General features: G+C 40.7%; 2 protein-coding genes across 6 annotated transcripts in view; both read right to left on the bottom strand.

The window, feature by feature from the left end:
• MARVELD2 (MARVEL domain containing 2) overlaps nucleotides 1–7,035 on the bottom strand; it is a 35,350-nt gene extending 28,315 nt beyond the window's left edge. For 2 of the 3 annotated variants that reach the window (XM_064375782.1, XM_012462208.2), the window contains exons 1-2: nucleotides 6,977–7,035; nucleotides 1,562–2,717 (exon numbers count right to left, since the gene is read on the bottom strand). In XM_064375782.1, coding sequence (XP_064231852.1) covers nucleotides 1,562–2,701 — 1,140 coding nt within the window. In that variant the 5' untranslated portion in view covers nucleotides 2,702–2,717; nucleotides 6,977–7,035. Of the gene's footprint in view, nucleotides 1–1,561; nucleotides 2,718–6,495; nucleotides 6,680–6,976 lie in introns of those variants that run through there. The other variant, XM_064375783.1, reaches the window with a different exon arrangement.
• Nucleotides 7,036–7,354: 319 nt separating this feature from the next.
• The window catches only part of RAD17 (RAD17 checkpoint clamp loader component), a 43,472-nt gene continuing 37,796 nt past the window's right edge, over nucleotides 7,355–13,030 (bottom strand). For all 3 annotated transcript variants that reach the window (XM_064376029.1, XM_064376028.1, XM_012462210.3), the window contains 2 exons: nucleotides 11,414–11,471; nucleotides 7,355–8,093 (listed from right to left, as the gene is read on the bottom strand). In XM_064376029.1, the coding sequence (XP_064232099.1) occupies nucleotides 7,832–8,093; nucleotides 11,414–11,471 (320 nt within the window). In that variant the 3' untranslated portion in view covers nucleotides 7,355–7,831. The remainder of the gene's footprint in view (nucleotides 8,094–11,413; nucleotides 11,472–13,030) is intronic.

Here is a 13,030-nt window from a genome sequence, read left to right as displayed (position 1 = left end):
AAGAGTTGGGAATATGGGGATGGTGGAAACTTACATAAACCACTTTGAACTTCTCCCAAATTTTATTTATTTCTGCCTCTCATTACCTTTCACGATTAAAGAGTTAGGACAATTACTTTGTAAAATTAATAGAAAAAGGCCATAGGCTATATTACATTTTCTAACCTTTAGGAAGTTATAGCAACACACAGACAGGCACAACTTCCAACATCAGAGGTGACCAAAGTCTAATCAGGCATATAACAAGTCTCATAGAAACAAGTTTTTGTTGAGAAAGGAAGAAGAAATAAAAGTACTATGCTGATCATTCTATTCATGTAGAATTTTCAAATATTAAGATTTAAAAACTTATGCAACTAGAATAAAATTATGAGGAAGTATGTGAGTTTCACTATCTGGATTTCATATTGATTAGAATTAAAATACTTTGTACACAGAGATGTACATTTAAGAAATAAATTGTAACTTTAAGAAACACAAATTTAATACATGTGAAGGTTTGTTACATAATTTTTATTTATAGTTTTGCCCAATATATACCATGTGCAATTGTATAGTATCTGAGATGTCTTAGGAAAAATGGAAAAGGAAAAATTCATAATATAGTTAATTTAAAATTACAAAAGAATTTAAGGTAAATACTGAAATTTTCCATGACATAGGATATTCTACTACACACATCTTCTTGGAAGAAAGCAAAATATCAACTTACTTCAGAGAATAATGAAGCCAGTGGAACATACTCTAACATTTGCTACTGTTCAATCAAAATAATTTTAGATAGGGCTTTTACATAATCTCATCCTTTAGTTATTTTATTCTTCTTACTGTTCTCATTATCATTTATTCTCATTATTATATTAAATTCTAGAAATATAAAAACAAATGTAGGACTTCCATTCTAATTTTGGACCATACGTATTCCCCAAAAAAAGACAAATTATGAAAACTACTGGGCAAGTTTTCAGAGTATGTTCACTACAGTTCAATCTCTCAATACTTAAAAAAAAAATCAAACATGGTTTATTATATTCTTATTTGGCTTTATTCAACTCACTGGAAGAAAGTAAATCATAACTTTTAAATGAAAAATTAGGGGTTTTTATTAAGTTTTACCATATTAAAGAATCAAGATTGTTCTAAAACTTACTTTAATGATGAGACACTTATTTACTGAGCATATTCTTCTTTGCAGAAATTCAGTAGCCATGTCTTTCTCTTAAGCTTCAGACAGACATAAAAATACAGCCAACAAACTATATATTACACATCTGGTGTCTACTTGCAATGTTATATAACAGCCAAACGGCAGAGTAGGTTATCCCAGTCAAAGCATGTCAGATATAGAGCTAGGTTTTTTGAACCTCAGATCAAAGAAAGAAAAGAAAAGAAAAGGAAAGAAAGAGAAAGAGAGAGAAAGAAAAAAAGAAAAAAGAAAAGAAAGAAAAGATTTCTACAAAAGCTTTCTGTTTTCAGGACTATACATTTTTAACAAGGGAGCAAATAAATAATGGAAAAATCAAACATACACACACAAATGAGGGATTATGAAATCACTTACCTCCTGTTGTTCCACATATTCTCTCTGTCTCCGAGCTGCCTCATGCCTCCATAACTTTAGGCAAACCAAAGCACTAATGAGATAAACTATCATGGTGACAAACAGGAAGATCATTGCAGCTATCTGTCCTCCTTCTACCCGGCAGAACACTGCGTTCACTGGCGTATTAAATAACGGATAGTAGCAGAGGCCACCGCGGTTGGTATCGTTCACATAGACTATGGCTGCGGCCATATACAAAATAAACAAGGCAACGTTAATTCCAAATTCAGTTAGGGGCCACCAATTAGAGTCCAGAAGAATGGTCCGGTAATACATGGACATGCCAAGAACCAGAAGAATAATGGTGGTGATCCAAGCTAATCCAGCAACCACGAGTACAAAAGGGGTCTTAGGGCCACTGTAGTAATAGCCCCCATACACACTGCCCAGTCCACCAATGCCTCCCATGCCGTAGGGCTGTGAATATCCAAACAAGTTGTACCACTCACTGTCCTTGTGAATGTAAGCTGTGACACAAGCAAAGACGCCGGCCCCCAAAAGCAGCTCCACCACACCCAGTATTCTCAGCAGGCCTGCCCACGACTTCATGTAGGAATATCTCAGGTTATACTCCTCCACTTTCTCGCTGTATGTTCGAACTGTTTGTGTGTGTCGGTCTAGCGATCCATAGGGATCCTGGGGAAACACTGCGTCAGCCTCTTTCCGGGAACTAAAGTTTCCTTCTGACCCTCCGTAAGGATCTTTGTAGGAGGTCGGGGGCGAACAGTGGTTTGATCTTGCCGGAGAGGCTGGCGGTGAACACTCCACTCCATCGGAGATGTATCTGATATCAGAGACCGGCTTATCCCATTCAGGGTCCTTTTGCTTCCCTCTGAAGAAGTTCTTCCAGGAGTCAGGGACAAAGCGCCTTACTGGTTTGAGATCTGGCGCTATAGCTGGTTCCTCTGTGTCACTTGAGTAGAAGTCTGGGCCGAATGGTGGCTGTAATGGGAGAGGAGGTGGTGGCAAGGGATCAGCGCTCACTGCCCGCTCACTGTTGTGAAGAGTTTTTATGGTATCATCTTGATAGGGCAAGTCACCTGGGACCTCATCATAGTGTCTGTTCCGATTCCTGGATCTTCCATCATTTGACGACATTTGTGATTTTTCACACCTGTGGCCAAATTTAAAGTTATCACTTATGATTAGTTACTTATCCTCTCAATGATGCTGACTTTATTCATGTAGTAGCAAAAAGTATTTAGGAGACCAAAATAATCATGTCTAATTATTATGACATACAAAAATGATAAATATGAGGCTGGGCATGGTAGCTCACGCCTGTAATCCCAGCACTGTGGGAGGCCAAGACAGGCAGATCAGTTCAGGTCAGGAGTTTGAGACCAGCCTCACCAACATGGTGAAACCCTATCTCTACTAAAGATATAAAAATTAGCCAGGAGTGGCGGCACGCGCCTGTAATCCCAGCTACTAGCTACTCAGGAGGCTGAGGTACAGATCACTTAAACCTGGGAGGCAGAGGTTGCAGTGAGCCGAGACTGCACCACTGCACCACTGCACTCCAGCCTGGGTGACAGGGCTAGACCCTGTCTCAAAAAAAAAAAAAGATAAATATGTAGAGACTTTAAACCTATAAACCTATAGATTTTGCATATTTTATAACAATTACATTACCTAGAGATATAGTCATCATTCTGTGCCATTTTAAGTGTAATCAAGATTTTAAATCTTAGGCTAGGCATTGTGGCTCGTGCCTATAATCCCAGAACTTTTGAGAGGCTAAGGCAGGAGGATCACTTAAGGCCAGGAGTTGAAGACCAGGCTGGCAACATAATGAGACCCTGTATCTACAAAAAATTTTTAGAAATCGGCCGTGTGTGGTGCTGTGCCCACAGCCCCAGCTACTTGGGAGGCTGAGGTGGAAGAAAGATCACCTGACCCCAGGAGTTTGAGGTTACAGTGTGCAATGACTGCATCACTGCACTCCAGCCTGTGTGATACAGCAAGTCTCTGTCTCTAATAAAAGAAAAAAAAATGAAAAATGAAATATCTATAAACTTATCTGTGAGCCCTATTAAACAATAAAGAACAAAACTGACAAAACTTTAACAAAACAGAACACGAACACATTCCCAAGTAGTCATTTCCTCAAACATCTAAATCAAAATACTAAGAGTTTGAGTGGAGTTAAATTTGATGGGTCAGCAAATATTCTTCATTTTCACTTGGTACAGCCTAGCAGAAGCAGTGTGTTAAAACATAGGGAGTGCACAGCCCTTTCCCCTCCTAATCAACAAAGCCCTTTTAGAGGACTTGCTTCTTCCAGTCTAAAATATTAACACTTGAAACTAGATGTAAAAAAAAAAAAAAAAGAAAGAAACTAGATGTAAAAGCCTCCCCCAAAGCACAATAGAGAATGGCAGCGATGACCATTAATATCACTCTTTCCAGAGCAATTACGTACAGGTGATTTACTGTTGCCAAGGAGAGACTCAAGTATCTCAGAAGGTATTCAATCCACCTCAAAAACAAGGCAGAGAAAATGTGCTTTTACTAAGCCTGTTGATTCATGAAATCAATGCTCTGAACCCATATACACAAAGAAGTAAACCATTTGCTAATTAACTACTAGTTTTAAGGTATATGCTGAATTTCTCTCTCAAATTGTTTATAAGTTATTTTGTTTGAAGACTTAAAACAATTTTAATTCACACTCTGCCAAGTCTCATTATTGAAGACTTAAATTGGGCACATGGTATTGTACTTGATACTATGAAGGTCTCAAAATTAAAATGGTTAACCCCATCTTTTTTTTTGTTTTACTTATTTATTCATTTGTTTATTTTATATTTTCAAGACAGGGTCTTGCTCTGTTTCCCAGGCTGGAGTGCAAGAGCACAATCATAGCTCACTGCAGCCTCAATCTCCCTGGCTCAAGCACTCCAGCTGCCTCCTAAGTAGCTAGACTACAGGCGCATGCCACCACATCCAGCTAAATCTTTAAAATTTTTAGTAGACATGAAGTATTGCTATGTTACCTAGTCTTGAACTCCTGGGCTCAAGCGACCCTCTCGCCTTAGCCACCCAAAGTGCTGGGATTACAAGCATTAGCCACTGTGCCTGGTGTGATTTGGAAATTCCAAAGGGTTTATTTTATTTTACTTTGGAAAATGCAGACACTTCATTTAACCTGCCTTGCATCAGGCATGCTGAAGGTACACTGGTGAACAAAGCAGACTGAAATCCTTGCCTTCATGGTGCTTTAATTGGGAAGTGCCAGGGGGATTGATGGATGACAGGTAAGTGAAATATACACTATGCTAAAGAACACAGTTGAGAAATGGGGTGAAGACTGCAATGGGGACAGGATGTTACAATTTTAAACCAAGTGGCCAGGGAAATCTTCATAGAGAAAGTGATACTTGAGTATAGAACTGAAGGTGAAGGAGGAAGCCAGGCCATTATCAGGGACAAGAGTGTTCCCAGAAGATGGAACAGCTAGTGGAAAAGCTGAGGTAGGAGTCCCTGTTACATTCAAGAAATTCGAAGGCATGGAGGCTACTGTGGCAGCAGCAAAGTGAGTAAGAAGGTGAATAGCAGAACTGAGGCCATCTGAATCATGTAGGGCCTTGAAAACCTCTGGAAAGGACTCTGTTTTTTGCTGGGAGTGAGATGAGAAGCCACTGGAGGATACTGAATAGAGGACTGACATGATTCGACTAGTTTTAACAGTATCATTATGGATGTTGTGTTGAGAATACACTCCAGAAGGCAAGAGGCAAAACAGGATGACTAGGTAGGCCATTGACATAATCCAATGGATGACCAAGATAGTGAGAAGAGGTCAAATGTGAGACAGATATTTTAAATTTTTATTATAGAAATTTTCAAACATAATAAGAAGTAGAAAGAATAGTATTATGAACCTTGTGTACCCACATCCAGCTTCTACACTCAATTAATGGCTAAACTTGTTTCATTTATACTCCCCATACTATTTCCTCTGCCAGTAGAGTCCTCTGAAGTAAACCCCAGACATCTGATCACTTTATCTGTCTATACTTCAGTCTCCACCCCCTCCAGCTTAGCCTTGGGGAGCAGCAGACTGAATGAAGTGTGTTTCAGATGCATTAAAAATCCAGGTAAACATGTTAATAGAGTAAGCAAGGCACAGAGGGTATCTACACAATGGAGACAAGGGAATGGGGTGGAATCCCAGGATCTTCTAAATAGGGCAATTACTGTGATGGCCCCAGCAGGGTTTCCAATGCAAAGCAGCTCTGTACACTACAGCGGTTATTTTTGTACCTTTCTCTTTTATTTCTTTCTCTAAAAAAGTTTAAGTTCTAGGAATGTTATTACCACTATAGTTTCTGAAGCACATTCCTAAGAAATGTAGAAGCAAAAGCACAACAAGTAATTTTAGCAAGTTTTACACAGCATTTACAGGATACTCTATTCTTAATTCATTTCACTGGTAAAAATATGATTCACTGTAATGGATTTAACACCTCCTCACTTGTTAAGTGGCTTATTTGAATCAAAACACCTTATCAATCTTTAAAAAGCAAGCAATTATTAAAGAGTTGTGGAAAAGCAAGATAATGTGATTTTGAGAAGGGAATGGTTGGCTGTATTTCATTCCATCTTAAATATCTGGATACTCCTAATGTCTTTCAGGATGTCACTCAGAGTTCGTTTTGGTCCCGCAGGCCGCGGCAGCGTGGGTCCTTGCCCTGCTCGGGCCCCGGACCCTGAGTCCACTCTTGGACACTCATCTTGGAAAGCCGCGGCAGTGGCAGGAGAAATGGCTCCCCCAGCAAAGTGTCACAGCAATCATGCCTGGTCGCCTTTACACAAACAGAACCACCGGTTTGCCTGGCTTAAAAGTTTTGCTGGACTCAAGAAAGGGGTAGCTTTAGAATACTTACGCGCTTCCGAGGGGTCGGAAAAGCTCTGCGGTTTTAACTAACCCACGACTGACCGGGGCTACTGAACTTCTTTGCTGTGGGGTCTCCCCTGCGCCAGCCTCTGGGAGCCCGGTCCCACAAATCTCATTGTGTCCCCGGCTCTGCCCGCGCCGGCTGGGCGTTCGTCTTTGTGTTTCTGTCTTTAGAGATTCTGCCCCAATGAGGCCAGAACTAAGCCGGGAGACCCCACAGGTCAGGAGTACCGGGATCGCCGCGAGGTGCGCGCCCCGCCCAGCGCCCGGAAGGACGGCGCCTCGGCCGCACCTGGGACCGCAGAGCGAAACTCCGCGGGGCTCCGGCCTCCACCGCGGGCTATGGCAGACTGAGCGCAGAGCGCGGGCCTCCCACCGTCCCCACACACCAGGGCTGGGGGGCACCAGGCCCTCCCCTTCTCTCCCCTCCTCCTCCGGGTCACGTGCCCCCAACCCTACCCTTCACTTACCTGCGCGGCCGCCAGGAAGAGCGCGCACGCCGCCCGGGATTCTAAAACGGGGTTCGGGCTCCCGGAGCAGGGTGGGGCGGGGCCAGGGGCGGGGGTGCGGGCGGGGGCGGGACGAGCCCGGCTTTGCCCCGCCCGGCTTTGTCGGTCCGACTCCCGCTCTGGGCTCAGGCGGCTCGGTGTCCTCCAACCGGTACCTCGCGGCAATGACTACCCCCTGGCTCCTTTGGAAAGGTAGTTACAGGTTGGATTAAGAGTTCCCAAGAGTTCTCAGAGCATCCCCTTCCCTATCTTTTGAAAAAAGTTTGACATGGGTGAGGGAGATTCTTGCACTGTGCCTAAGGACTCATGGCACAGTGTTAAAAGACAGTATACACAAAATGAAATTCAACATTTTAATTTTGATATAAATTATGTAAATACTTTCCAAAAAGTATCTAAGATATTCCACTGTACAACACATCAAAACGGTATCTGCAAAGCTAGAGACAACAAAGCGTAAATAAAGCACCCAGTTTATTTACACTCATAATTGCATCCTAAACTGTTGAATAGTTCATATTTACAACCCCCATAACGTTTTTGCATTCTGAATTAGTCCTTCACATTTTGATATTTGGCTTAATGTTCAAACACACTTTATACACACTGACCTCTCTTTAAACCACTCACAGATTTAATAAATACTACAGAAAAAATTCAGATAAGAGTCAGTTTCTTGTGATGAAATAATACAAGAATGAAGAATTAACAAACTGTTGTGTAATTTATCAGAAAAGCATATTAACTCTGCTGAAGTACCACTGAATGAAACAAAAATTAATCTGTGAAGTAGTAATCTGATTTGCAGGCTGGCTTCTATGTCCCATCACTCTCATAGTCTTCTATTACTATGTTTTCTTCCACGTCTCCTTGGGCTGAAAAGGGCAGAGGCTGGCTGGCAGGCAGTTCACTTGCACTATTCTGACTCAAAGGAAGAGACCAGGTTTCTGGCTCAGTGGCTTGAGTGGGTTCACCCAGAGGTTCCTCTGCAGAATGTCCTCCATGAAGCTGGGCTTCATCTCCGCTGTCAGGGTCTATCATTCCATGTTCCCTGTCACTCAGGGCTTCCATTTTCAATCTGTCAGATTTACAGTGCAGACATTAATAAGAACCAAAGGAGGAGATTCCTTAAATTACACCATGAGTGTGAGTGTGATGATTATGAAGCCATCTTTCATTTACTTTCATTGTGCTGTTTAGCCAGTCCCTTTAACTATACAAACAAAACTACAAAGTAAATGACAAACTGTGAATAAGTTCCTACAACTTAAAATACAAAAAGGGGTTGAACGCGGTGGCTCACACCTGCACTCTCAGCACTTTGGAATGCTAAGGTGGGAAGATCACTTGAGGCCAGGAATTCCAAGACCAGCCTGGTCACCATGGTGAAACCCTATCTCTACTAAAAATACAAAAATTAGTCGGGCGTGATGGCACGTGACTGTAATCCCAGCTACTCAGGAGGCTGAGGCAGGAGAATTATTTGAACCCAGGAGGTAGAAGTTGCAGTGAGCCAAGATGGTGCCACTGGACTCCAGCCTGGGTGACAGAGTGAGACTCTGTTTTCACCCGAAAAACAAACAAACAACAACAACAACAAAACCACCACCACCACCTAAAAATAAAAAGGGATAATGTCTTCAGTAAAGTTTTTTTTTTTTTTCTTTTTTTTTTTTGAGACACAGTCTCACTCTGTCACCAGGCGTCAGGGTGGAGTGCAGTGGCGCGACCTCGGCTCACTGCAACCTCTGCCTCCTGGGTTCAAGCAATTCTCCTGCCTCAGCCTCCTGAGTAGCTGAAAGTTTTTTTTAATTGAGACCGTCTCTCTATAACCCAGGCTGGAGTGCAGTGGTGTGACCTCAGTTCACTGCAACCTCCGCCTCCTAGGTTCAAGCGATTCTCCTGCCTCAGTCTCCTGAGTAGCTGGTATTACAGGCGCATGCCACCTTTCCTGGCTAATTTTTGTATTTTTAGTAGAGATGGGGTTTCACCACATTGGCCAGGGCAATCTCAAACTCCTGACGTCAGGTTTACACTTGTAATCCCAGCACTTTGGGAGGCCAATCCGCCTGCCTTGACCTCACAAAGTGCTGGGATTACAAGTGTGAGCCACTGCACCCAGGCTTCAGTAAAGAATTTTTACAAATTAAAAAGAAAAAATGAAATATAATAGAAAAACGGGCACAAACATGGACAACTTATAAAAGAACTACAAATGGTATAAATGGTTACTAAATAAACTTTTCAATCTAATTTGTAATTTTAAAAATGAAAATTAACACAATGAGCTACTACTGTCATTTTTTTTTTTTTTTTTGAGATAGAACCTTACTCTGTTGCCAAGGCTACAGGGCAGTGGCATGATCTTGGCTCACTGCAACCTCCGTTTCCCAGGTTCAAGTGATTTTCCTGCCTCAGCCTCCGGAGTAGCTGGGATTACAGGCATGAACCAACACATCCAGCTAATTTTTGTATTTTTAGTAGAGATAGGTTTTACCATGTTGGTCAGGCTGATCTCGAACTGCTGACCTCCTGGCCTACTACTGTCATCTTCTAAAATGTCAAAGATACTTTTAGAACCCAGTGGTGGCAAGGGTTAGCAGAAAAGAACATACTAATACACTGTAAGTGGATATAAAATTGGCAAAATATTCTTGCAAACAATTTGGCAATACAGAGGAAAAGCCTCAAAAGGTAATATACCTATTGATCCTGCAATTTCTAATTCTAGGAATTCATCCTAAGTAAATAGTATTTGAAGTACATGATGATTTATCTATAAGACTGTGATAGTAAAAGCTGAAAAGAAGCTAAATGGGCAAAAATAATATTTAAGTTGAATCACAGGAAATTAAACATCTATTAAATATTAAGTATTAATATTCAATACTAAATAGTACTAAACATATGGTCATTTAAAATATGGTCAACATAAATAAAAGATAATAGTACCAGTCATTGTAATATATAGCACCAAAAATACTGCCTCTCAAGCCACATCAAATAAATAGTTGAACCAATAGTAAAACAGTGAAGACTCCCATTCAATTTAGGTTGGTGCAACCCAATACATCTCAGGAGAAAAAAGACAATAGAAGATACTTGTCTTTATTTTGATGCCATAATCTTGGCAGGGTGGAGGAAAGGAGCCATTAGAGAGACCTGGTCCTGCTTTCATTCAGAGGGATGTGGGAAGAAAAGCAATGTTTATAAAATGTATAAGCCCTGATCACATCCCAGTGGGATGAGGCTTCAAGATCCAGCCATCATGGTCTTTCTGTGATAGCAAAGATGGGCTCTGCATAGCTAAGCCAGTATCCAGAAAAAAACCATTAACACTACAAAGGCCTTAATGAATCTTTGAGGGTAGGGGGAAAAAGCTCATACCATAAGAGTTTTCCATTTGGGACTAGAAATAAAAGAAAAGACAGGAGGAGTCAGAGGTGCCATTTCTATCACTTACTTTTGTCCATGCATCCAGTAAGCAAGATTTTTTAAGTCTTTTTTTTTTTTTGAGATGGAGTTTTGATCTTGTTGCCCAGATTGGAGTACAACAGTGAGATCTTGGCTCACTGCAACCTCCACCTCCCAGGTTCAAGTGATTCTCCTGACTCAGCCTCCTGAATGGCTGGGATTACAGGCATGTGCTACCATGCCAAGCTAATTTTTTGTATTTTTAGTAGAGACAGGTTTCACCATGTTGGCCAGGCTGGTCTCAAACTCCTGACCTCAGGTGATCCACCTGCCTCAGCCTCCCAAAGTGCTGGAATTACAGGTGTGACCATGCCCAGACAGATTTTTAAAATCTTTAAATAATTCCTGAGTGCTTAATTCTATCTTACAAATAAGCTAAGTCAAACTGAAATATAGGTTTTGTGTTAATCACTGACAATGGCATAGATGCTATTTTCAATAAAATGAACAGCATATATATAGACATCTCTTTATTTTGATGGTCTAAATTTTCTAAAATAAGAAATTATAGAAGATACTGCTACTTTCTAAGGCAGTTCCTAGTCACTGCAGGTCTTCAAGCATAGGTTAGGAACATCTCTTGATAGGAAAGCTGGAAAGGGGTTTCTAGATTTGTTGAACTGGAGGATTTTAAAGATTCCTCTGCCTTTGTGATTCCATGATTCCATTTAGTCTGGTATAGTCCATTGAGAGTGGGTGCTGTAGGAAGGGTCTTCAATTGTATTGTATTGTAGACCCTTCCTTTTCTTAAAATATAATATGCTGTTTAAGAAAAGGAAGGGTCTACAATATGATTATGTTTTTAAATTACTAGGTACAGTATTTCTTTCTTGGACGTTACAAATAACACTTATTGATTCATATTGAACATATTCAGTAGACATTTCACTATTAGCTTTTTTAAAATTGAGAAGATCAGCTTACCTTCCAAAGTGTCGTTTTAGAGGGAGCCTTCCAATATCTTGGATAAAAGAAATCTGAGCTGAAACAGATTTTTTAAAAGTTGTAAACAATTTTCCAAAGAAAATATACAAATGACCAATAAGTACATGAACAGATGCTGAACATCACTAATCTTTAGAGAAATGCAAATCCAAGCCATAGTGTGAAACCGATTCACATCTATTAGGATGACTGTTATCAAAGACCAGAAAACAAAAAGTGTGGGTAAGGATGTGGAGAAACTGGAACCCTTGTACATTGCTCATGGGAATGTAAAATGGTGTAGCTGCTGTGGAAAACAATAGAGTGGGTCTTCAAAAAATTAAAAATAGAATTATTATATGATTTAACAATTCCACTTCTGTGTATATACCCAAAAGAATTAAAAGCAGAGTCTCAAAAAGGTATTTGTATGACCATGTTCATATCAGTATTAACAATAATCAAAGGGTGGAAGCAACCCAAGTATCCATCAACAAATGGATAACCAAATGTGGTATATACATCTAATGGAATATTACTCAGCTTTAAAAAGGAAGGTAATTCTGACACATGCTGTAACACAAATGAACTTCGATGACATTATTCTAAGTGAAATAAACCAGTCACAAAACAACAAATATTGTATGATTCCACTTACATAAAGTAACTAGAGTCATAAATTCATAGAGAAAGAAAGTAGAATGGTGGCTGCCAGGGGAAAGGGAAAATGGGGGGTTAATGCTAATAGTTATAGAATTTCAGTTTTACAAGAAGCAAAAGTTTTGGAAACTGGTTGCAGAACAAGGTGTATATACTTAAGACTACTGCACCATAGAATTGAAAATGGTTAAGATGATAAACTTTATGTTCTGTATATTTTACTATAATTAAAAATTCAAAAAGAAAAAGAATGACATAGTAGACTTCCAGGATGACAGCATAAGCTCTTGTGTACCCACTCCCAGAGATAAGGAAAATCGGTGAAAACTTTTCAAAATCAATCATTTAAAGTCTCTGGGAAATGAGGAAATATTTATTCAAGAAAATCAAACAGAGAGAATCTGAGGGATTTGAGCCACTATTTCCTCCCTTGCATTCCCAACCCTGAACTGAGAGGGCTCAGCTTGATGAAAATTTCATTCCAGGTGGTGCAGCCAAGAACTAAGGACTCCTTTCTACTTGGGTGCAGCAGGGTGTCTGGGGCTTCCTTTCTCCACCCAGCCCTCATAAGATAAGAGGTTCTAACCCAAAGGCACTGCCCCCTGTTCCAACTGCAGTCTCCCTTACCCCAGCTTGTTACATAGCAGAGGGTCCATATTGGGAGAGGCAAGACAAAATAATCAGAGGCTACCTCTGCAGCTGGGCACCCACCCAGAATAGATTTTGCCCAGAGGAGAAGCAGTCCCTAGGAAAAGAGAGCCCTGAAGCTTTCCCCAAAGGAACTGACTTATTTGAAACATAGTGTGGGGAAGTTCAAGCCTCAAGGGCACCCCTGAAACCAGCTTCTCTCAATTAAGAACAAGCTAAACATAAGCCAACTACTTCATAAGAAAGAACCAGTGAAAGAGACAACTAAAAGCAGCCCTTCTGGTTTCAGAACAACCCTCAGAGACTGGC

This window comes from Aotus nancymaae, unplaced genomic scaffold (assembly GCF_030222135.1).
Source record: "Aotus nancymaae isolate 86718 unplaced genomic scaffold, 86718_ANA_hifiasm-v0.15.2.pri h1tg000014l, whole genome shotgun sequence".
In the NCBI taxonomy this organism is placed as follows: Eukaryota; Metazoa; Chordata; class Mammalia; order Primates; family Aotidae; genus Aotus; species Aotus nancymaae.
The sequence above is the reverse complement of the archived record's forward strand: the minus strand, read 5'-3'. Positions and strand labels throughout refer to the sequence as shown.